General features: G+C 38.6%; 1 protein-coding gene across 2 annotated transcripts in view; it reads left to right on the forward strand.

Moving 5' to 3' along the window:
* Positions 1-25,970, forward strand: part of LAMA4 (laminin subunit alpha 4) — a 148,025-nt gene that overhangs the window by 80,843 nt on the left and 41,212 nt on the right. For both annotated transcript variants that reach the window (XM_080805146.1, XM_080805147.1), the window contains exons 12-16: positions 3,391-3,507; positions 14,871-15,019; positions 18,455-18,596; positions 19,339-19,435; positions 24,232-24,348. In XM_080805146.1, coding sequence (XP_080661272.1) covers positions 3,391-3,507; positions 14,871-15,019; positions 18,455-18,596; positions 19,339-19,435; positions 24,232-24,348 — 622 coding nt within the window. The remainder of the gene's footprint in view (positions 1-3,390; positions 3,508-14,870; positions 15,020-18,454; positions 18,597-19,338; positions 19,436-24,231; positions 24,349-25,970) is intronic.

A 25,970-nucleotide genomic window follows, 5' to 3' on the forward strand; every position in this document is an offset into this window, starting at 1 on the left:
CTTGGGGCTTGTGTCTGTGCGTATGGACAGAATGTTCTTGCAAGTGAGTTAGCAATGTGTTATTCCTATGCCTACCTTTTTTTTTTTTTTTTTTTAAACTGAGAGCACTAGAACACCAAAGCAACACAGAACCATGTTTTAGAAGGGTATGTGTAATTTTTGGAAAGGTATGATAAGCAAATCCCACAGCTGGACTGGTTGGCAGCCGCAGGGATGGGGAGTCTAATTCAAGCCAAAGATCATGAAAATATGAAGAGATGAGAGAAATTCCCAGATGTAGCCATAGCTTGCAAAGGCGGGCATACTGATGCGGGCAGGATCTGTGCATGCCCACCTTAGGGGGCTTAGATCTGGCGGTGATCATGGCTGTTCCAAGCAATGCATGAACCCACAATGCAGAGGAGCGATCTTCTGATAGGGAAGACACGTGCATCTTGGACATATCTATAAATAAGATCAGAGTGAAATAGCCATGCCAAAAACTAGGAAGCAACTATGAGCAAGTTCATTAATTCAGTTATGTTTGCTTTTATTGTCTGCCAAAACCAACTTAAGTGAGACTCTCCACCCTGATTATCAGTCATCACCATCTCTCAGTAAGTCACTGGAAATTTTCCTAAACAAAAGTGAATTACCCTTAGCACCACCATTTTCTAATAGGAGCAGTCCCTCAGCCAGCATTTTTTAAGAATAGCAATGGCCAAGATAGCGACCAAAATAGCCCCCCTTTTTCTACCCTCCATTCCTGCTCTCTTGCCACCTGCCCATCCCACCCAGCCTGAGCAGCTGCCCCCATCACAGCTCTGATTGTGCTACTCACTCTGGTAAAACCCTTCGTCTTTCCCTTCTGACCCTATAGCAGTGCCTCTGATTCTGCAGCTTGTGAACCACTGAGTGGTCATAAAATAAGTCTGGGGGGTTGTAACCAACCTTTTTTTTTTAATTGAAGTATAGTTGAATAACCAGCATTTTCTAAAAAGAAAAGAAAGAATAGAATAGAAAGTATCAAAGCCCATCATCTATAAGAAGGTACGGTTTCATCGCATTTCTGCTTCAGCGTTGCTACATAAATCGCATTTTTTCCTGAGGCTCCCGGTTAAGAACATTCGAGACCCTGTCCGATAGGACAGCTTATGCCCCTGCACATGCCATGAGGGACGCTCTCTGATCCACCCTCTGCCAGCCTCCTTGGCCTCACCTGTTGCAGAGTCCCTGCCTCCCACGTTCAGTTCAGGCAATGTCACACTTCCGGTAACCCCATGGGCCTGGAACACAGACTTCCTTTTCTTTTCTCCTTCACGGGGATAGCCCCAGGCATCACCTCCTCTGGGAGGCCTCCCCATCCCTTCACCCTCCCCAGGCCCAGGTTAACAGGTGCTCTCCTCAACAACCCCATAATGCACCTTGTGCCATTCCCGTTTCAGTACTGCGATCATCCCTTAACAGACCTGCCTTCCCTACCCCGCCTAAGTGTTGTCATTTCACATTTCACTGTTAGACCTACAGCAAAAGAATAGCAGCAAATTTCCAATCTTTTTACAAAACCAAAAGTAACCACACAGTTTAATCATTTTGATATGTGCAGACGGTAGCCACACAACTAATAATTACATGATTTATTTCACCATCCCACTCTCACCCCAGAGGGTAATAGAATGATAAAAATCTTTGTCAGATGAATGAAAGATTCTGTGTTTTGGAAAGCAGTCTTTAGAAAGTCTGTTAAAGCAAAGATCTGCCTTCCCAGAACTGTTTCTCTCATTTTTTGTAAGGTTCAGGATATTCTTTGCATTTGTGAGATGGAAACTGAACAGGCCTGATGTGTTAATTGTGTGTCATTTTCATAATTATTGTGTTCATATTGACCTTCTTTCTGTGGGAGTATATTTGTTTCAAAGCTAATTTTATTCATTTCTGTCTAATGTTATCTGTGATGAGTTCAGTATATGATAAGGGATAAGGCCTGAGCTTGAAGCATATCACTTCCCAGCTACTGCAAATGAACTTCTCACTCAGTGCTGTTAGCACAGGGCTTTGAAATTTGGCTCTGACTTTCGGGTTTTAGCTATATTCCCTTAAAGCAACCAGATACAAGAGCTTCCCGGCAGGGGTCATAGCTCAGACTCTGTAAAAGGAAAACTGCTCTGAAGGAGCTAAATAATACCAACCTTTTTTCACCTCCTTTCCTTACATATAGTTCAATACCCATGCTTTAAAAATACTGCTTTTGTGTAGCGCTGTATAACTACCTCTCCTTGAAGAGACAAGAATAATTAACCTAAGATAGTCACACTGTATTAAGCCTGATGGATTTTGAAGGGAAATTGATTTTGTAATGTTCTTGCATTAAGAAGATGTTCGAATGGGATTCTTTCCTGTCCTTGGACCTATATCTTACCCTCTAGCAATGCGTTTGGAGAAGATGGCTTCTGTCTTCCTTCCCACTAAATTAGAAAAGACCACAGGCAGCACGAAAGACACTAAGATGAACTTCGGAAGTTTTAAAGTATGTCCCTTTATATCTGGGCTTCTGTAATTATTCCCATGATATCTTAGACTATACCGTAAGTCATGTATTTCAACTCCCATTCAAATGACCGTTTCTAAAGTAACTTCAACTCATTTTTTACCCAGACTGTAAAATGAGTCTTACTTTTCCCTCTTGAAGTATCATTCTGGCTGCTTTCAAACTCCAAACTCATTTGAAGTTTTCTAATATTTCTTCAGAATCACAACGTGCCTGCTTCTAGAACCCAACAGTGAAAGTAGAAATTAAACCGTTCATCAAAAAATCCCCCGGGCCACTTCCCTCCTCAAAAAGTCTGAGCATCTAACATAAAGAGCTCCAAGTGCTAGGATGGGAGATCACAATTTCATGATTTAATAGTAGGACCATTTACATGTTTTAAAGAGCATTAAGATTTTTTTGTATATGCTTTATTCCTTCCCAAATGATATATTTGTGCCTGGCCCAAAGTCACCACATGATAAATGGTTTTTTGAATTACTTCATTTTCCACTTACTCAAATATAGAGCCTGTGTGAAATCCTGTGTCCAGTGTCCCCCCTTTACATTTTTGGAGAAAAAGTCAACGCCTCTCTCTGAAGTGGCCAGTCTCTTTGAGATGATGGTGTTATAAGTAAAAATCATAACTAAGTGCTTCAAAGCTCCCGAAGTGCTCACTTTTGTTATCTCCATAGTATAAATCAGAAAACTGCACGTTGCATGGGTAGAATTCCCCAAAGTCACAGAGCAATTGGGTGGTGGGGCTGGGATAGGAACCCAGATTCGTCTGAGCGCAAAGACAGGAGGTGACATTGACCACGCTCCCTGATGCTTTCTCTAAAGTGACCTTCTCTTCCACTCTCGCTTTCTCTTCGTTCCCATAGAAACAACACGAGAGAGTGAGGGAACAAATGAAAGCGGTGAACGCATCTCTGAAGGCGTCTTTGGATTCTCTGACAACACCTCGTCTGACCCTTTCAGAACTTGATGAGACAATAAAGGTAGGGATGCATGTGACTTGTAGATTTGTATTTACAGCAGATTGGAACAGCGGCTCAGTGTCATAGAACAATAATGGAATCCGATTCAAATCTTTCAAGTTAACCGGCACTATAGAAGCAAGACTGGGTGACTGAGCTTTTCAGTTTCCTTTGTTGTATGGTGGCACAACTCACATATGGCTATTTAAATTTAGATTTAAATTTAATGACTTAAAATGAAATAAATTAAAGTTGAATTCCTCAGTTGAATTAACCATATTTCAAGGGCTCCATAACATCACGTGTGGCTAATGGCTACTAAGTTGGACAGCATAGATCTCCTGGCAGAAAGCGCAACTTAGAGCCATCCTACTCACTCTTTACTTGTAAGTTGTGTATTTAATAAAGCTAGCATTCAAATCAATAAGAGACATATTTTTAAAGTAGAAAATTTCCAGTGAACCAGACCATCCCAAAATTACTCTTAACTCATTTGTATTACCTTTGAAAGGATACCATTCTAAAGTCATCTGATCACCGTCTCCTCCTTTGACAATTTCAGCAGCAAGCTCTCTGTCTTCCTTTCCATCCCTAATCCCATCACTATCTTGGAGACATCAAAATCCAGATGGATGAGCCCACTAGCTTTCAGACTTCTGGCTCCTATAACTTCTGTCCAGCAAGATTTTCTTCCAGCCCACCCTGTTATCCGCGCTATGGCCATACCCAGGTCTTGTCATCAATAACAGTACCTCCTTCCAAATCCCAGTATTAAGCCCCTCCCTCTCTTACTTCACTTACTCTGGAATACCCACTCCAGCAATTCTCTGACCACATGGAGACCTCCTCCAGCTCATTACCCTGCTCCTCTCATATCCTCTTCTCCCTCCTTAAGTAACTAAAATGATCAGTACAGTAGTCCCTCTTATCCATGGTTTTCTTTCCATGGTTTCAGTTACCCACAGTCAACCTCTGTCTAGGAGCAGATAATCCTGCTTCTCACATATCCTTACAAGGTCACTTGTAGTCTAACGCTACAGAACAATGTCTACATCAGTCACCTCACTTCATCTCCTCACGTAGGCATTTGATCATCTCGCATCATCACAAGAGGGGTGAGTACAGTTAATAAGATATTTTGAGTGGGGCAGGGGGAGGAGGAAGATGGTGGGAGAATAGGAGACCTAAATATCCTTGGGTCCCAGGAGTTCAGCTAGTTATCAAATCATTCTGAATACCTACAAACTCAATAGAAGAGAGAAGAGAAGAAGAGCAGCAATTCTAGAAACAGAAAAATGAATGCTTTCTGGAAGGTAGGATGTGTGGAGAAGCGAATCCGAGGCAATACACTAGAAGATAGACTGCAGGGGGAGGGTCTGGCTCCTGGCAAGCAGTAGAGAAGTGGAGCACAAAATCAGAACTTTTAGAAAGTCCACTCCACTGAGGGACATCACTCCAGAGGCTACACGGGGGTGGAGCCCTCAGAGGGACAGTGTGGTCTCAGGACCCACGAGATCCTGAGTGGTGCCTGAGTGTGGCAGAGCTCCCAAGTATCAGAGTGGGGAAACCGGATGCAGAGATGGAGCCAAGGAGTGGGCTTTCAGCTCAGGGTGACCTTAAACTGTGACTGAGGCACAGTTGGGCTACTCCTCTTCGAGCAGGGACCCCACAAGTTGCAGATCCAGAGAGACCCCCTCCTTCCTCCTCTGGGAGGAGTGGCACAAGAGCGTGCTGCAGTAATCTGCTGGGTTTGGAGACTCCAAACGGGGCTGGGCACCCTTTCTTTCTCTCTGCACCAGAGATAGAGACTCTCAGTCACAGGCTGGATGAACATGGAACATGGCCAGAGACCAGGGAGATAAGATTGACTGACTGCTTTTCTCTGAGGGCACACTGAGGAGGAGGGGCCCTGAGCTCTCAGCTCCTATGGGGCCAGAGATTGGGGGGCCGCCATCCTCCCACCCTCCAAAGCTGTACAGAAAGTGTTCAAGGAACAAAAGCTGCCAAAAGCAAACCTGAGTAGATTACTTAGCCTGGCTGCTGGCAAGGGCAGTGCAGTTCCACCTCGGGCAAAGACAATTGAGAATCACTGCAACAGGCCCCTCCCCCAAAATATTAGCAAGAACATCCAGCCAAGAACGAGTTGACCAATCAATGAGAACTGCAGAGCTCCAGAGCTAGGGGAATGCGACACAGAGAATTCATGGCGTTTTCCCCACGATTCCTTAGTCTTTCAAGTTAAATTTTTTTAACTTGAAAAAAATTTTTTTCTTATTCTATTTTTTAAATGTTTCCTCTTTCCTATTTTAACCTTTCTTTTAGCTATTTTATCTTAGCAATACCTTTTTTAAAAAAATCTTTTTAAATTTTATTGTTATAATCATATTCTATCCCTTCATTGTATTTACTATTGCTTCATTGTATTTAATCTTATTTTTTGTATACATATAGGTTTTTCTTTCTTTAAAATTTTGAGATACAGTCTCTCCTAACAGATCAAAATATACCCTAAATCTAACACATGGCTTTGTTCTAGTCTCCAGCCTGATCACATTCTTTCCTCTTTTTTTTTCTTTTGTTTTTCTTTCTTCGACCAATTCCTTTTTTAGACTCTTTTTAAATTTTCATCTGTACAGTCATATTCCATCCCTTCATCATGTTTACCCTCATTTTTGTATATATATAAGTTTTTTTTCTTTAAAATTTTGGCAGGCAGTTTCTTCTAACAGACCAAAATACACCCAAAATCAAGTGTGTGGCTCTATTCTATTCTATTCACCAGCCTAATATATATAGTATATGTGTAATTTTTTTCTTTCTTCTTTCTTCTTCCTCCAGTTTTGGGTCTCTTCCAATTTGTTTAGTGTATATTTTTCTGGGGTTGTTGCTACGCTTTTAGTATTTTGTTCTCTCATTAATCTATTCTTATCTACATAAAATGACAGGGCAAAACAACTCACCTCAAAAAAAAGAACAAGAGGCAATATCGATGACTAGGGACCTAATTATTATGGACATTAGTAAGATGTCTGAACTAAAGTTCAGAATGACAATTATCAAGGTGCTAGCTGGGCTCGAGAAAAGCATGGAAGATACTTGAGAATTGCTTTCTGGAGAAATAAAATCCCTTTCTGGAGAAATAAAAGAACTAAAATCTAACCAAGTTGAAATTTAAAAAGCTATTAATGAGGTGCAACCGAAAATGGAGGCTCTTACTGCTAGGATAAATGAGGCAGAAGAGAGAATTAGTGATATAGAAGACCAAATGCGAGTAAAAAAACTGAGAAAAAGAGAGATAAACAACTACTGGACCACGAGGGGAGAATTTGAGAGATTTCATATTATGATACCATAATGTGAAACAGTATTAGAATAATTGGGATCCCAGAAGAAGAAGAAAGAGAGAGGGGAGCAGAAAGTATATTAGAACAAACTATAGCAGAGAATTTCCCTAATTTGACAAAGGGAAAAAGCATCAAAATCCAGGAGGCACAGAAAACTCTCCCAAAACCCTTCAATACCCCATCATCTAATAGTAAAACTTACAAGTCTTAGTGAGAAAGAGAAAATCCTGAAAGCAGCTCGGGAGAAGAGGTCTTTAACATACAATGGTAGAAATACTAGATTGGCAGCAGACTTATCCACAGAGACCTGGCAGGCCAGAAAGGAGTGGCATGATATATTCAGAGCACTAAATGAGAAAAATATGCAGCCAAGAATACTATATCCAGCTAGGATGTCATTGAAAATAGAAGGAGAGATTAAAAAAGCTTCCAGGAAAAATAAAAACTAAAAGAATTTGCAAATATCAAATCCTACAGGAAATATTGAAAGGGGTCCTCTAAGCAAAGAGAGAGCCCAAAAGTAACAGACCAGACCAGAAAGGAACAGAGACAATATACAGTACCAGTCACCTTACAGGCAACACAATGGTGCTAAATGCATATCTCTGAATAGTTACCCTGAATGTAAATGGACTAAATGCCCCAATCAAAAGACACAGGGTATCAGAATGGATAAAAAAAACAAGACCCATTGATACGTTGTCTGCAAGAAACTCATTTCAGACCCAAAGACACCTCCAGATTTAAAGTGAGGGAGTGGAAAACCATTTACCATGCCAATGAACATTGAAAGAAAGCTGGAGTGGCAATCCTTATATCAGGTAAGTTAGATTTTAAGCCAAACACTATAATAAGAGATGAGAAATGACACTATATAATACTTAATGGGTCTGTCCAACAAGAAGATCTAACAGTTTTAAATATCTATGCCCTAACATGGGAGCAGCCAATTATACAAAGCAATTAAACACAAAATCAAAGAAACACATTGACAATAATACAATAATAGTAGAGGATTTTAACACCCCCTTTTGCTGAAATGGACAGATCATCTAAACAAAAGATCAACAAGGAAATAAAGGCTTTAAATCACATGCTGGACCCGATGAACATCACAGATATATTGAGAACATTCATCCCAAAGCAACAGAGTACACATTCTTCTCTAGTGCACATGGAACATTCTCCATAATAGATCACATCCTGGGTCACAAATCAGGTCTCAACCAGTACCAAAAGACTGGGATCATTCCCTGCATATTTTCAGACCACAGTGCTTCAAAATTAGAACTCAACCACAAGAGGAAAGTTGGAAAGAACTCAAATACATGGCTGCTAAAGAGCATCCTACTAAAGAATAAATGGGTCAAGCAGGAAATTAAAGGAGAAATTTAAAAATTCATGGAAACAAATGAAAATGAAAATACAATTGTTCAAAATCTTTGGGACACAGCAAAGGTGGTCCTGAAAGGAAAGTACATAGAAATGCAAGCCTTTCTCAGGAAACAAGAAAGGTTTCAAGCACACAACCTAACCCTAAACATAAAGGAACTGGAGAAAGAACAACAAATAAAGCCTAAACCCAGCAGGAGAAGAGAAATAATAAAGATCAGAGCAGACACCAGTGAAATAGAAACCAAAAGAACAATAGAACAAATCAACAAAACTTGCAGCTTGTTCTTTGAAAGAATTAATAAGATTGATAAACTCCTGGCCAGGCTTATCAAAAAGAAAAGAGAAAGGATCCAAATTAATAAAATCATGAATGAAAGAGGAGAGATCACAATCAACACTAAAGAAGTACAAACAATTATAGGAACATATTATAAGCAACTATACACCAGCAAATTTGACAATCTGGAAGAAATGGGTGCATTCCTAGAGACATATAAACTACCAAAACTGAACCAGGAAGAAATAGAAAATCTGAACAGACCCATAACCAGTAAGGAGATTGAAGCAGTCATCAAAAATCTCCCAACAAATAAGAGCCGAGGGGCAGATGACTTCCCAGGGGAATTCTACCAAACATTTAAAAAATAATTAATACCTATTTTCCTGAAACTGTTCCAAAAAAATGGAAATGGAAGGAAAGCTTCCAAACTCATTTTATGAGGCCTGCATTACCTTGATTCCAAAACCAGACAAGCACCCCATCAAAAAGGAGAATTACAGACCAATATCCTTGATGAACATGGATGTAAAAATTCTCACCAAAATACTAGCCAATAGGATCCTACAGTACATTAAGAGGATTATTCACCAGGACCAAGTGGGATTTATTCCTGCGCTGCAAGGTTGGTTCAACATCTGCAAGTCAATGTAATGCAATACATTAACAAAAGAAAGAACAAGAACCATATGATACTCTCAATAGATGCTGAAAAAGCATTTGACAAACTACAGCATCCTTTCTTGATCAAAACTCTTCACAGTGTAGGGATAGAGGAAACGTACCTCAATATCATAAAAGCCATCTGTGAAAAACACATAGTGAATATCATTCTGAATGAGGAAAAACTGAGAGCTTTTCCCCTAAGATCAGGAACACAGCAGGGCTGTCCACTAACCCCACTGCTATTCAACATAGTACTAGAAGTCCTAGCCTCAGCAATCAGACAACAAAAAGAAATAAAATGCATCCAAACCAGCAAAGAAGAAGTCAAACTCTCACTCTTTGCAGATGATATGATACTTTATGTGGAAAACCCAAGGACTCCACTCCAAAACTGTTAGGACAGAATAGAGAGCCCAGAAATGGACCCTCAACTCTATGGTCAACTAATCTTCAACAAAGCAGGAAAGAATGTCCAATGAAAAAAAAGACAGCCTCTTCAACAAATGGTGTTAGGAAAATTGGACAGCCACATGCAGAGGAATGAAACTGGACCATTTCCTTATACCACACACAAAAATAGACTGAAAATGGATGAAAGGCCTCAATGTGAGACAGGAATCCATCAAAATCCTTGAGGAAAACACAAGCAGCATCCTCTTAGACCTCAGCCACAGCAACTTCTTCCCAGAAACATCACCAAAAGCAAGGGAAGCAAGGGCAAAAATGAACTGTTGGGACTTCATCAAGATCAAAAGCTTTTACACAGCAAAGGAAACAGTCAACAAAACCAAAAGACAACCGACAGAATGGGAGAAGATATTTGCAAATGACCTATCAGATAAAGGGCTAGTATCCAAAATCTATAAAGAACTTATCAAACTTAACACCCAAAGAACAAATAATCCAATCAAGAAATGAGCAGAAAACATGAACAGACATTTCTCCAAAGGAGACATAAAAATCGCCAACAGACATGAAAAAGTGCTCAGCATCACTCAGCATCAGGGAAATATAAATCAAAACCACAGTGAGATACCACTTCACACCAGTCAGAATGGCTAAGATTAACAAGTCAGGAAATGACAGATTTTGCAGAGAAAGGGGGACCCTCCTACACTGTTGGTGGGAATGGAAGCTGGTGTAGCCACTCTGGAAAACAGTATGGATGTTCCTCAAAAAGTTGAAAATAGAGCTACCCTACGACCCACCAATTGCACTACTGGGTATTTACCCCAAAGATACAAAGGTAGTGATCCAAAGGGGCACGTGCACCTGAATGTTTATAGCAGCAATGTCCACAATAACCAAACTATGGAAAGAACCTAGATGTCCATCAACAGATGAATGGATTTAAAAAATTATATATATATATATACACACACACACACACACACACACACATACACACACACACCACATCTTTTGCATATACATATATATACACACACATATATATGTATGTGTATATATATAAGTATATATATGTGTGTGTATATATATGTATATGCATATATATATATATATACACATATATACATATATATATAGTGGAATACTATTCACCCATCAAAAGCCCCACAAAATCTTGCCATTTGCAATGACGTGGATGGAACTAGAGGGTATTATGCTAAGCGAAATAAGTCAATCAGAGAAAAACTATTATCATATGATCTCTCTGATATGAGGAATTTGAGAGGCAGAGCTGGGGGTCATGGGGAGAAGGGAGGAGGAAAAAATGAAACAAGATGGAATTGGGGAGGGAGACAAACCATAAGAGACTCTTACTCTCAGGAAACAAACTGAGGGCTGCTGGTGGGTGGAAGGGAGGGATAGGGTGACTGTGTTATGGACATTGGGGAGGGTATGTGCTACAGTGAGTGCTGTGAGTCACAGACCAGTACCCCTGAAGCAAATAATACATTATATGTTAATTTTAAAAAAGATATTTTGAAAGAGAGTCCTCTTTCTCATAACTTTTATTACAGTGTATTGTTATAACTGTTCTATTTCATTATTAGTTATTGTGGTTAAGCTCTTACTGAGCCTAATTCATAAATTAAACTTTATCATAGGTTTGCATGCATAGGAAAACCATAGTACATATAGCTTGGTACCATCCACAGTTTCAGGTACCCATTAAAGGTTTTGTAATGTCTCCCCCACAGATAACTATGGTATAATCATTACTGGCAAACACCCTTAACTTGTGTACCCACCTCTCCCCCTACTATACTCACATGAGAATTCTATTCCCATATCTTAGTAAACCCAAGTATCCCCAGCATCATGGCCGTACCAGAGAAGTCAACATAATGAACAGCCTACCTCCTCTTCTGTCAGTCTGTCTGGTGAACTTGCTTCATGCTGCACTGAAATATAAGAGCAAAGAGAAGAGAACTTCCCTAATCTCTCCTCCCCAGTTCTACCAGTCCACCTACATCTGTATTTACCCTTGTACCTTCCTTCCTCATATAATTAATGAAGTGTCCCTTTTCCTGTCAAAGTCCCATCTCCCTGCCTATGCTCTGAATCCAATCTTTTCTCAGCTCAGTACCCCCCAAAGTATTCCCTCTCTCTTCTGTGTTATCCAATTCTTATTTCCTATTGGACCATTACTACCAAAATGTTAACATGCTGTAACTTATTTCCTATCCTTTAAAAAAGGAAAGACCTTGCCTTCATCCCCTCCAATCTCTGCCCCATTACTCTACTCTGCTCAGCTTCATAGCAAAACACCTTGAGAATCATTTACCATTGTCATTTCCACCCTCCAGCCCCCTAGTGTCTGTTGTACTCAACCACTCCAAATGGGATTTCATGCCCCGCCCCTGAGACCGTTATCCAGTTCACCAGTGACCTCAACATAGCTGAAACTGTGGTTGCCTCTCCCTCTCCTTGCCTATTAAACTTTCCTTCTTATATAAACACTCAGAGCTTTCATCCTGGCTCCTCCAGTACCCCACTCACCTGGTCCTCCTCCCACTTCATTGGCCATGTTTTCACCTCTACGCGTCCTCTATGTAGTATATATTGTAGTAAATATTTTAGGTTCTGTGACCACTCTCTCATTTTCTTTTTTGGTTTTGTCTGTTTGTTTGTTTGTTTTTATACAAAAAAAGTAATACTCTTTAAAAATGTAAATAATATTCTTAGCTAGAAGCTATATAAAAACAGGCCTCAAGCTATTTTTGGCCCAGAACTCTGTCCATCCCTACTCTGGTATAATGACTGGCTTAGTTCTCAGTCCTAGGCCCTCTTTGGTACTTACACTTTCTCCCTAGTTGACCGCATTGGATCTCATGGCTTTAAGGAACAATCATATGCATGATCCCACAATTCATACCTCCAAATTTCATATCTCCAGTATAATCATTTTACCTGGTTATTCCACCCCCGAGACTACATGATTGTAGAAGGCAAGAACTGTGTCTTTTTTTTTAACTTAATTTTATTTTTTCAGTGTTCCAAGATTCATAGTTTATGCATCACACCCAGTGCTCCATGCAATACATGCCCTCCTTAATACCCACCACCAGGCTCACACACCCCCACTCCCCTCCCCTCCAAAACCCTTGTTTTGTTTCTCAGAGTCCACAGTCTCTCATGGTTCATCTCCTTGTCTGATTTCCCACAACTCCCTTCTCCTCTCCTTCTCCCAGTGTCCTCCACGTTATTCCTCATGCTCCACAAGCAAGTGAAACCATATGATAATTGTATTCCCAGAATGTGGCATAGTTCCTAGCACAGAGGGTTTATTTCTATGGAGACAGTATTAAGTCTCTAGCCATTTGGTAGGTCATCAGGTATTTTTTTCAATACTTTGAAAAAAATTATATTTAGTTGGTGAAGCCACCTGAGTAATCAGATTTGTTCCTGTATAGCAATTGGTTGATTTTGAGAGGGAAAATAACATGATCAGATTTGTTTAAAAGAAAGATCACCACTCCTGTAGGAGAGTTCAGAGTGGGGTCAAAGATTTAAAGTCTGGGCTGGGAGAGAGGAGTTAGGTTATTCAGAAAGGGAAGCGCTAAGTCAAGTCTGAGCAACACCAACTTTTACAGTCTCCTTCCTGGACAGTGAAACTGGGGACCCAGGAGAGAGCAATGTCACAGAAGCTAGGGAAAGAGATTTTTAAGACAAAGGCAGTGACCAACACTGTCACAAACCAGATAAATCCAGTAAATAAAGACAGGAAAGTGGGTCAAATGGATCTGGCAACATGGTGTCTGACACTGGGGACCTTGGCAAGAACCATTTTTTGTGGAATGCACTGCATCAACAAAGAAAAGAAGCTAGAGGGGAAGCTAGAGTCAAGGAATAGGTTTTATTTGTTTGTTTTTAATGGGAGAGGTTAACTGGGCATGTTTACATCTGAGAGGGGAGCCAGTAGCTAGGGAGCAAGAAGAACAGAAAACAGGGCAGCATGCCTTATACAGAAAAGGAACGCTTTTCCTCTTAAAGTATGAGGAAGATGTACATAAAGTTGTGCTATAAATAAGTGTATAGGGGTGTTTTGGTGGAGGGAAGGAACTGGAGGATGGTGGCAAAGAGTTGTTTGCAACTCTTCTTTGTCAGTATTGGAGTCTGTGAGGAGAATAGTACCCCCTTTCAGCTCCCAAGTTCTAAACAAGTTGAAAAATAAATAAAATAGTAAATATAAAGTCCAAGACTATAACCTTCATTTCTGATGCAGTTAAGATGAGGGCATGGCTTTAGATCTCTTAGCCAAGTGGGGTTGCTAATATTCAAGCCCAGAATTAGGCACGGCTGCCCACTCAGGTAGACAACATTGCAAGGTTCATATAGGGGTTCTGCCTAGAACAGCTTTCATTAGGGACAAACACAGGAAAACTCGGACTTTCTGCTGGCAGCTTGCTACCAAGAGGCAGAAGGTAGAATTGAATAGAGCCTACATAATTATTGCCCCAAAATTGACCAATCAAATAAACCAGTCCCTCTCTCAGGAGCAGAGTGAAGAAAGGGGTGGAGAGGTCTGAGGTTTCATCAACTGAGCTCCCTTTATACAGAGGAAACTTCAGGAGTATGGAAAAAATGATTCCGGCTACAGTTAGTTGATGTCTCCTAAATAAAAAAAGAAAAGAAAAGAAAAGAAAAGATTCTATTTAGAATCAAACAGTGATGAAGGAAGGAAATACGATTGGCTTAAGAATGGTGACAATGTTTAGAATCACTCCTTGAGTGACTGGGGAAAATGAATGATGCTCATTAGATTCAGTAACTGAGATATCATTAGTTTGAATTTCTGTTTTGTTGGAGTAGTAAAATAAAAAATAGACTGGAGTGGGTCAAAGAGTGAATTAAAAAGCAAGGGAATAGACAGCTAACATAAACACTTTTTTGGCTATATATTGCTGTGGAGGGAAAGAAAAGTAAGGTAATAACACTGGGGAGATGTGTGGGTAAAGGTGGTTTTTTGTTTAGCTTTGTTTTGTTTTGTTTTCAGGTGGGAGAAGGCAGAGCATGTCTGGAAGCTAGGGAAGCAATCAGTAGGAAAGGAGTTATTGAGGATGCAAGAGAAATAGATAAAAGTCTACTTAAAGTACTTCAGACTGCTGTATACCTGGCTTAAAATTTACTGAACCTCATAATAAGGAAGACTAGAGATTATCTCCTGGTGCTCCCTGGGGAGAAGATTTTAAGTTATTCTATATTCAATACACTTTTTAAAATATTTTCTTTAGAATGCTTCAGGGATTTATGCAGAAATCGATGGCGCCAAAAATGAACTACAAGGAAAACTGTCCAACCTAAGTAATCTTAGTCACGATTTAGTCCAAGAAGCTGTTGACCATGCACAGAACCTTCAACAAGAGGCTGATGAATTGAGCAGGTAATATCCTGGTTTTAGAAATGCAAATATCTATGTAAGCTGAATAACTCATTTTTATTCAATTCCATGTACCCGAGTTACAGGTTAGCAGGTTGGGTTTTGGGTTGTGTTTGTCTGCTCATTTGTAAGTTGCTTGGTTGGTCAGTCTGAGAGCCAGCCAGTCATTGTTTATTGCCATTGTTTTGGGGAGAGCTTTTTGGTTTAAAAAAAAAATCTGTCAGATTAGAGACCTGTGTTGTGGGGCGGTGGGGGGAGCTCCTGCTCCATAATTATTAATAGAGTGACCTGAGACATTTTGGTTAGGGGCCTAATGCTGCACAAAATATTATCAGGTAAGGGCACCTGGGTGGCTCTGTCAATTAAGCAACTGACTCTTGATTTTGGCTCAGGTCATGATCTCAGGGTCATGAGACTGAGCCTCGTGTCTGCTCTGTGCTCAGTGTAGAGTCTGCTTGAGATTCTTGACATTCTTTCTCACCCTCTCCTCCTGTCCCTCTGCTCTCTTTCTCTTTCTCAAATAATAAATAAGTAAATCTTTTAAAAAATTATTAAGTAAATGGGATCTCTCTACAAGGTCTAATTCTACCACCATCACGTATTTATTTCACATACAGCATTAGCTTTTTATACCCAAGGGTCTTAAGTAAAGCTGGTTGGGAGTTGGCAATACAACTGACTTCTGGTGAATTCTCATAGACACTCTACAGTGCCCAGCAGGAAATGTTTGATTTCAACACCTGATTAAGAGAAAATCAATTGACAATTTTCCTCACAGCGTCTAGAAGAGAGTCACACACCCTTTGTGCACTCAATTAATGTTAATTGAAATGTACTGAAAGATTGGAATTGAATTCATGACCTTGAAATGATAGGTAAATGATGAGATAATTATAGAGAAAGACTACAAACCTGGCAATTAGAAAAAAGGATCAGTAAAGGTCATGAATAAAATAAGAACCAATAATAACTCTTGTTCAGACTTAAACTACCTTTTTATTCCTGATTGTCAAAATTTTCAAATATCCCTCCAGATTTTCCGAGAATTGAAAGGAAGAGAGGAGACAGACAGAAAGAGAAAAATAGATGTTATGTAAAATCTTGGTGTCCGAGATGGCATTATATCCATCTAGTGTCATGCTTCCAGGAAATATGCTTTTGATCAAACCAATAAAATGAAGCTTAGATAAAATATGATTTGGACAATATACCGTATTGAAATATTGTTTCTGAGATCCCTCTTGTGGCTTTCTTCATTGGTTTTTTGTCCTCTTAGTGAATCTGTCCTGTTGGTTGGGATCCCAACACATACCTTCACTAAATGCACAGTGTTCTAGCATAATTCTAAGAAAGTTATCCATGCTATATATGAAAAATTGTTCAGAAATCTCAATCACCCTGAGGTCCCTTTTGCATGTGGGATATTTCAGACTGGGTATATTCAGGGAAGCATTAAAATTTATAGATGTCTTTCCCTCAAAATCTGAATATTCTTTATCATCTATCTGGTGACCCAGTGATTTGCTTCTTGTGCATAAAACAGAGATAAACATAATTCATCAAGAAACTTTCATTTCAAAAACACATTTTTATTTTATGTATTGATGCAGTACCTCTTTTGTGCCTCATAATGAAAACACATTAAAGACTCTTTTAATCATTTTCTTGCATCTTAACATTAGCAAGCAAAATTTTAAAATATTAATGAATACTTATAATATTTTATTCTTTGTATCCCTTTTAAAATTTTCTCAGATTTTCCTCTCTGTGTCATTTCTGAAAACAAGGGGTTGTGGGTAGGGAGAAGTAGCAAGTATGTGAATTAGAATTACCTCTGTAGAGCCGAGTTGCATAATGGCCTTCCTTGACCCTAGGTACTTTTGCCTCTGTGGGCCCTTTCCTCCATAAAAAATTTTAAAATTACTTGTCATGATAGCATTGCTATAAAGTCTAATGTAATTATTATTAGTACCCTCATTGTTCTTCTGATTTAAAAAAAAAAATGAAAATGAAAAAATGCTTTATGGGGCCCTCTTATGCCTAAGGGATAAGTCAGCTCTCCCACAAAGGAGCCCAATGATTGTGAACTAGAACCAAAGAGAAGAAAGTAGCCAGGGAAGTACAGAGAAATTGTTCTGAACCTAAGAGAGCACACCGAAACTGAAACTAGATGGAGGAAATTGAGAATCAATAGAGTTCAATAGGTCAGGGGAGTTGGAAGAAATGAGCCAGTGTGGGATCCTCAATGTCACATACTGTGTCACAGAGAATCTTCTGGAAGTTACTAACGAATCAAGTGATAGTAGTCATCAGTGTTTGGGACTGAGAAGAAAATATGCAACTGGTGTATTTAAAACTGAGTAAAATTGAGGCAAAGGATTCAGGATGAGCTGCAACAGTGACAGTATGTTTATGTTAGAGAGGAAGAAGTATGTGTCAAAAAAGTGAATTATTTTATGAATACACTTAGAATTTGAAGTTCCAATTCAAGAAATAGTTTAGGCACAATAATAAATCCTGATGTTTATTGGATGACAGGCGTGGGACCAAGCATGTCACCTAGTTTTTCCCTATTGTACCACACATCAGTCCTCTGAGGCATATACGTTATCAGGCACTATGTGAGAATGCCCGGTGCATGGTGGGTACCCAGTAAATAGTGGATGAACCTTACAGAGGCCAGAATGGAGTAAAGGCAGAGAACATGGTATATAGGGCAAAGGTGGAAATGGGCGTGAATAGGGCCTTGCACTCTAAGGAAGCCACTGGGCCCCAGGAGTGAGACAAACCATAACAACATGTGCCCTGGTTCCCCCTATGAAAAGGGAATAACAATGGCTACGTCATGGGTGTGGTAAGACATCTCACACACCACAAGGCTAGCCCAGAATCTGCGCATAGATGCTCGGTATGTGTCATTCTCATTCTTAAGGGAAAATACAATGTTTTATAAAGTGAACAAAAGGGTAAATAAATAGGGTGAAACCTACTCATACCTAACACCATGCTGAGCCTTGCACCTTCTCTGAGGACCTTGGTTTCTTTGATGGGAAGGAAATGACAATGATGATCTGGGTGAGTAGGTGGGGAAGGACTGTGTGTTCGTTCCTGGGCCTGACCCCCACCACATAAACTCTTGCTTGAAGAGGTGCAGAGGTCAGTTTTTAAATCAGTCCCTTTTCCTGTAGCCACTGCCCAGCCAACAGCTTCCGTGGAGCCAAAATGGGGTAAAGTCCTGGGGGCACCAAAGGCAGAGGAGAGCAAAGAAGATGTGCTCCCAGGAGAAGCAGCTTGGGAAAACCTCACCAAGCCAGGTGGCTTTGAAGAACAGAAGGGAGGTCCCTGGGGTCCCAGAAGTACTCAAATCAAGCCATAAAAATGGCCCCATTTCCCACAAAAGTGAGAGAGAGGAATGATGACACATGTTTTCTTTAACAGGAATTTGCACAGTTCCGATATGAATGGGCTGGTACAGAAAGCTTTGGATGCTTCAAATGTCTATGAAAATATTGCCAATTATGTTAGTGAAGCCAATGAGACGGCAGAATTGGCTCTGAACATCACCGACCGAGTTTATGATGTGAGTATTCCCTTGTTTTTTTTTTTTAAGTTTTTGTTTTTACATAATCTCGACACCCAATGTGGGGCTCGAACTCACAACCCCAAGATCAAGAGTCGCATGCTCCACTGACTAAGCCAGCCAGGCGCACTCCCCCACCCCAAATATTCCCTTATTTTAAAGTTCATTTATATGTTGCCTTCTTCCAGCATACTACTTTTCTAATGCTCTCGCTTGAGCTTCCACTGTAATGCAAATGGCAGAAAGTGCTGAAGAACTAAGAAAAGACCGTTTTCTTTATGTTATGAAGGTGTCCGTAACACTTCTTCAAAATGCGCCATACTCTTGTCAGCAAACGTCAGTTCCTTTGACAGCTTTTTAAAACCACGGTCCCTGAATAAAACGTATTCAAGATGAGCCCGTACTGATAGAGAAGATGTTTTATGCAAACATTCACATTTTTTTCAAATCAAAAATTGTTGATTGAGTGACTTCTATTTGACAAGCACTTTGGTGGGGCCTTGGCCGGTTGCTGGTCTAGATTGACTGAATTTTCCATGAAAAACATTTGTCATGAAATGGATTTTATGAAATGGATTTTATTTCCTCGTGTTCCCATTTGACCTTGATTTTGGGCTATGGAAATTAAGTTGTATGAATTTTGCTTGGTGTTTAGTAAATAAATGGTGTCGTTTATATCCTCAATCCATGAAAAGTGGGTTTCTTCTGTCATTCTTACTCTTTCCACACAATTCCTTTGCAGGCTGTCAGTGGGATTGATACTCAAATCATTTACCATAAGGATGAGAGTGAGAACCTCCTCAATCAAGCCAGAGAACTGCAAGCCAAGACAGATCCTAGTAAGCATCTTCCCTTTCTTACCTTCCTTCTGATTTACAGCCACTTCTCTCCTTTCATACAGTACTTCTGCATATGGATAGAGATTTCAAAAGTCTAGGATTAAAGAACAAATGATCTTTTAACTGAATAGTATATGAATAATTCCTGTTGAGATCCAAGGTATAAAAAAAGTGAAGATTGAATTTTTTTTAAGATATTATTTATCTATTTGAGAGACAGAGAGAGAGTGGGGGAGGCGGGAACAGAAGGTAAGGGACCAGCAGACTCCACACAGAGCACAAAGCCGACCCCAGAGCTTAATCTCAAGACCCCGAGATCACGACCAAGCAGAAACCAAGAGTTAGATGCTCAACCAACTAAGCCACCCAAATGGATATTATAAATAAAATTGGATATTATAAAATAAATTGTAATTAAAGAAAAAAAGAACTTCCATGTAGTACAACATGGTGTATATTCTTGTTAATCAAATAGACTAATGTGGCACCTGGGTGGCTCAGTTGGTTAAGCGTCTGCCTTCGGCTTAGGTCATGATCCCAGAGTCCTGGGATCAAGTCCGTGTCAGGCTCCTTGATTGGTGGGGAGGCTCCTTCTCCTTCTACCCTTCCCTCCTGCTTGCGATCTCTCTCTCACTCTCTCTCTTTCCCAAATAAATAAATAAAATCTTTCAAAAATTTGGCTAATTAATAGAAATTTACCATGGATACCAATTTTCTAGGAAATAATGCCATAAAATACACTTAACACTTGAACTATATTGTACATAATTTAGTCTTTCTTGAACAATTCAGAAGGCCCTTTAAAATTTTACCTGAAGTAATGAGTCAGTACTGGGAGAGTCAGGAGGCTAGGAAACCACAGAGCCATGTAGTTATTGGCACTTTCCTGTAGTTTGTGCTCTGTAAGTTTATTGCATTTAGGACAAGCCACTGACCATATGGAAAGAAGCATTTCCAAAGGTTAGTGTTTGCATCTTTGACAGCAAGCACATCCAAGTGCGAGAGGCATGGAAAAGTAAAAGCAAAATCATGTTAGTCAATTTTGAATCTTGTGAGCTATTCTTAAAAACAATTGCATTGGCTAAGAATTTCACTAAACAATATTCATCTCTGAGTTAATGAACACATACATACCTAAAGATGGTTGCCCATTGATGAGGTTGGAAATCCATTATCTAGCTAATTTCTAACTACCACCTAAAAACAAAAACCAAGTTTGAAACAGAAAATGTCATGTAATTTTATCAAAGCAATTAATCTTAATTCTAATCATGCATTTTCTTTTTTTTTTACAAAGAACACTATATATAGGAAAAAATATTTGTTTTTCCTCTGCAGAATATTTAACTAACTGTGATATAAAGCAACTATTATTTTATGTTTGCTAGGTAAACAAAGGCAATAAAAATGTTCTCTTCTAATTCATTCATTATATAAGTCTAGTCTTGAACATACTCTTACAAAAGAATTAGAATATTGACAGCAACAATTCAGAATATTGAAAGTAAAATATATTTTTATTGAATTATATTAACACACAGTGTTATAATAGTTTCATGTGTACAGTATAATGATTCAACAGTTCTACACATTATTCAGTGCTCATCACAATAAGTGTACTCTTAAAAGTAAAATATTTTTTAAGTAAATGTTGCCATATCAATGTATTTCTTTGTTTCTTGTGATGTGAAGACCAGAGTATGTGGATCTTCAGGACACAATGACTTAGATATTTTGTTCTCCTTGATAATTTACAATGCAGTCTTGTCCTTCTCATGAAAACAATTTTTCTTTCCTGGTAATAATGTCTCTTCAAAGTTCTGTAATTTAAGTATAGATAAAAATCTCTGCATTGGCCTCTGAATATTTTGCAAATCTGGTTTCCTCTTTCATGATCTTGTTTGGTTAAATTTCTTCACATATTTAATTTCAAAGGGACATCCTTGGGGAGTTAGGACTGTGTGGGTCAGAACTTCCCACCCTTTAGACAATAACGTTTGTGATATAAATTCAGATTTTCAGATTAAACTATATTTATCTACTGAGTAAGATTACAATTTCAAATTACTGTTAATTCATTTCCAAATGACTTTCAATGATCAGTAATCTTTATAACCCAGATTTCCTTTCGTTATTATCTATATCAAATAGTTAGCAATCTATAATAAACTCAGGAAGCTGCTATTTAAAGGAATCTTCTACGGAATTCATTTCTAAAATGAAAACTGTTTATGTAAAACAATAAGTTTCAAATAGGAAGGAATTTTTATGAAACAATTTTTTTTTAAACATCCAGCCCCAAATATAATTTTTTTCACCTATTTTTACCAAGGGCTCCAAATGTAGAGTTAAATATATTCTTTCTCAGTATATCAGTCAGCATCTTTTGCAGCTACAAAACCCAAAAAGAAGAGCTGAAAAGATTATAAATTATTCAAAAAGATTATAAAATATTCAAAAATTGAAAGTAAAAGAGGGAGAAGGGGGTGCAATATAAGTACAAAGTGTGTTTAAGTCCCTCCTTGAATTCTGGGAAATTTTTAGCACTCCCCGGAGGAATTAAGAAAGAAGTGCTTGTACTTTGTTTGCATTGTACTTGGTGACAGAATCAACTCAGCACCACTCATTTTATACCCACCATACACAAGTGCGGAAAGACAACCGAACAAGAAAGCAAGCACACAAAGACTGTATAATGGAAATGAGAAAGTACACCATGGGAGAGTAGATATTTACAAGCCTTTTGGAGAGAAAGAGAAAAGTATAATAGGAAGGGAAGAAATGATTTGTCTGTTTGTCAAAAAGCATGAATTTCCTGATGCTTTGGGAGTAAACGATGCACAAACCAAGAATCTTTGGGAAAGTTCTTCCTTTGGGAAAGTTCAGACAAGATATTACATCATGATTTGTTTGGATTTCCTCCAAAATAACCCATTTTGGGACTATGTTACAAGTGCACTTTCAAGAATAGTTTTGTAAGAAAAAGACTATCAAACCTGATGCAAGAACAAATAGAAAATCTGATAGACCTATATATACATATATAAATTTGATCAGTAATTAATCTTCCCACAAAGAAATCTCAAGGCTCAGATAGCTTCCCCAGTGAATTCTTCCAACCATCTAAACAAAAGACACTGCTTGTATATAAATTCTTCCAGAAAATAAAAAAAGAGGAAATATTGTCTAATGTATTCTATGAAGCCTACAAAACTAAGATACAAAACCTGATAAGGACATTGTAAAAAAAAAGGAAGATTATAAGCCAAATTCTCTCACAAATAGAGATGTGAAAAACTAAACAAGACATTAGTAAATCAAATCTAACACACATAGAAATGGCAATACATGACCAAGTTAAGTTTATTCTGGGATTTCAGGGACAGTGTAACATTTCAAACATCAATAGTAATTCACCACATTTAAAGAATATATCAGAAATTTCATATGGTTATCTCACCACATGCAGGAAAATCATTTAACAAAACTCAGTGTCCATTCATGTTTTAAAAAACTCATAGCAACTTCTGTAATCTAAGAAAGAAAAATAAAATAAAATAAAATAAAAATAAGGAAGCATATTAATACTGAAATATTTAAAGTTTGCCCACTAAGACTGGAAACAAGACAAATATATCCCACATTACCGATTCAATGTGTAAAAGTCCAGTTTAATTCTATGTAGAAAATAATTAGAAATTGACTTTTTAACACCATTTGCAATAACATAAAATACCTAGGAATAAAGCTGATGAAAGATAAGATCTCTACACATAAAACTATACTACGCTACTGAAAGAAATTAAAGATGATCTAAATAAATGGAGATCAAAATGAGAATTTAGATCTAAAGAAGAGTAAGCAAAAACAATTAACTGGAAGACTCAAATTTGTAAAAATGACAATTCTGCCAAATTTATAAATAGATTAACTATAACACCAACCAAAGTACCAGAACTATATGTAAATAGAGAAGATGGTCCTAGAATTTCCATGGAAATGAGTGTGGGAGGAGCTAAGAAGCCAGTATGATCCTTGAAGAATAAAATCAAAGCTGGAAGACTTAAACCACCAGATATCAAGACTTAACCACTCTACAGAAATTAAAACAGAGATATGAAAGCTATAAAAAATTATACTACTGTATCATTTCTTTTTAATAAAGTTTAAGGATAGACACAACTAAAAAAAAAAAAAGAATAGACACAACTAACCGATGGAGATAGAATTCAGAATAGTGGTCATCCTTGGGGAATTACAGAGGGCCCAGAAAATTGAATAGCAATAGTGTTCTACTTTCTTGATTTAGCACAGCATATATTCCGTGCTCAGTTTGTGAAAATTTGTTTATAATGTGTGCCCTTTTCTGGATGTATGTTGTAAATCCATTAAAATTTTATTTAAAAATTAAGAAAAAAGAATTATTCTTATATAACAGTCATCGCCATAAATAGAGATAGACCTTTCTTTTCAGCTCTTTATCAACTGCGCTGCTAGGTGTAAGTCACAGCAGTGCTATATTTTTCAAAGAAGTTAGCCATTATCCTTGCACCTTTTATGAGTCACTTTATGGCATCCTAAATCACTCCCAAGCAGTGTGACTAGTTTTCTATAGTCCTGCACCTCTTAATTGGAATGCCGTTTTCCAGAGCTGGTGTTCTATGTTCACCCCATATTCAGAATATTACAGATGACCCCACAGCACAGATCAGAATTGTCCTTGTTGAAATGGAGATTTTTTTTATCCCCCTAGCATCTTGGCTCCACTGGTACTTTTTTTGGCTTCTTCTCCATAGGCAATGATGAGGCAGTAGCTGACACCAACAGGCGTGTGGACGGAGCCCTAGCAAGGAAGAGTGCTCTCAAAAACAGATTGAGTGATGCCATTAAGAGACTACAAGCCACAGAGAGAGGTAAGGGTCACAGACAAGAACGTAGTATGCCTCATTTGTTTCTTTGCTGGGATTAAAATAAACGCTTGCAGAAGGAGTACATGATTCCTTACTTGTCAATCCTTCTATAAATAAATATTGTTTTCTGGTGACAAAAGGAACTATGTTCATCACACGCGCACGCGTGCACCCACACCCACACCCACCCACCCACACACACACACACACACCCCAGAAAATAATTATAAAATCTATAATCATACCTCCTAGGGGTGATCATTACATTTGAGAGCATTTTCCTCCAATCATGTGTTTGTGTGTGTATGTACTTATGTGCGTCCACGTGTGCAGGTGCTTTAACGCAATCAGGCTGCTTATACTATTTTGTAACCCACTTCCTTGTGAACATTCCTTCTTCTCTAATAAATATGCCCTAGTTGGCTACTGCGTCTCTCTGTCCCCAACTGTAGGTAGCTGCCTCTGTTACCTGCCATGTCATTCTGATAATACAAGTAGGGAGACCACCAAGCCAAATGGGGACACAGGAGCACTCACTTTGCCTAATTGGGGACTACAGTGGTATCTTAAAAAGATGGGCTGGAAACTAGATGGGCTGGAAACCAGACTGCTGGATGTGCATTTTCTCCTACACATGGAGCAAATCCAGCTACTGTCTCCTGGTTTGCCAACGCCCCAGCCAGGATGGTGTCATCCAACGAGAATCCCTGTCATCTGCACCATCAGAGCCGCCACATGCTGGAGCACTGGGCTGTGGTTTATATACTTCATGTCATGTGAGAAAGTACCACCATTGCCTTCAGATGGTGGTGAATCCCGAGGCTTGTCAAGGTTAGGAATTTGCTCCAAAAGTCACAGCTCCAAAAATTAGCGGACCCAGGATTCAAAGCTGCATCCATCAGAGTTCAGATGGTGTGAGGTTGAATTAAATGTTTCTCCACTCAAGAAAAAGAAAAGCTACAACCTCACCTGTGACTTTTATTACCAAGTAATACATGATTATTATAGAAAGAGCAGAAAATACAGATAAGAAAAAGAACAAAAGAAGAAAAATCTTTTGTTATCTTGTTACCCAGGAAAAAACATTTTGTTGTTAACTGACATTTTTTTCTTTTAAATACATAACCTTTTAATAAAAATAGAATGTCACCATACATGCTATTTTGCAACTCGGTTTTACTATTTAAAAATAGTTTTCCTTACTGATTTACTTCTGTAGTAGAATATCATTTTTATGGCAAAATGCATGCCACATGGAAGAAAGTGATATTTACAATATCAGACATGAACGTTTTATGACTTAAAATCTCATATATGTTTTCGATGGCTTTCTCACCAGGTCTCTAACCTGAAGAAATACTAATTACTTTTTTAAAAAATTCACCTCTAATTTGAAAATGTTTTAAGTGGGCTACCTGGTTTTAATGAGACTCTAGAGCCTTTCAAGCTCACTTTGTAATGCTACCTTAACATTTCTAACTTATACCATCATTAACATCTATTTAAAGATCTTTGTTCAGCTTAAAAACCCAAAACTTGAGGGCTGCCTTATCCCAATGATTAAATGGATGTTGATGCTCCCAACACATGTCCTGCTTCTCTGCAAAGTGAGTGTCCCTGTGCTC

The sequence above is a fragment of the Martes martes genome, assembly GCF_963455335.1.
Source record: "Martes martes genome assembly, chromosome: 6".
In the NCBI taxonomy this organism is placed as follows: Eukaryota; Metazoa; Chordata; class Mammalia; order Carnivora; family Mustelidae; genus Martes; species Martes martes.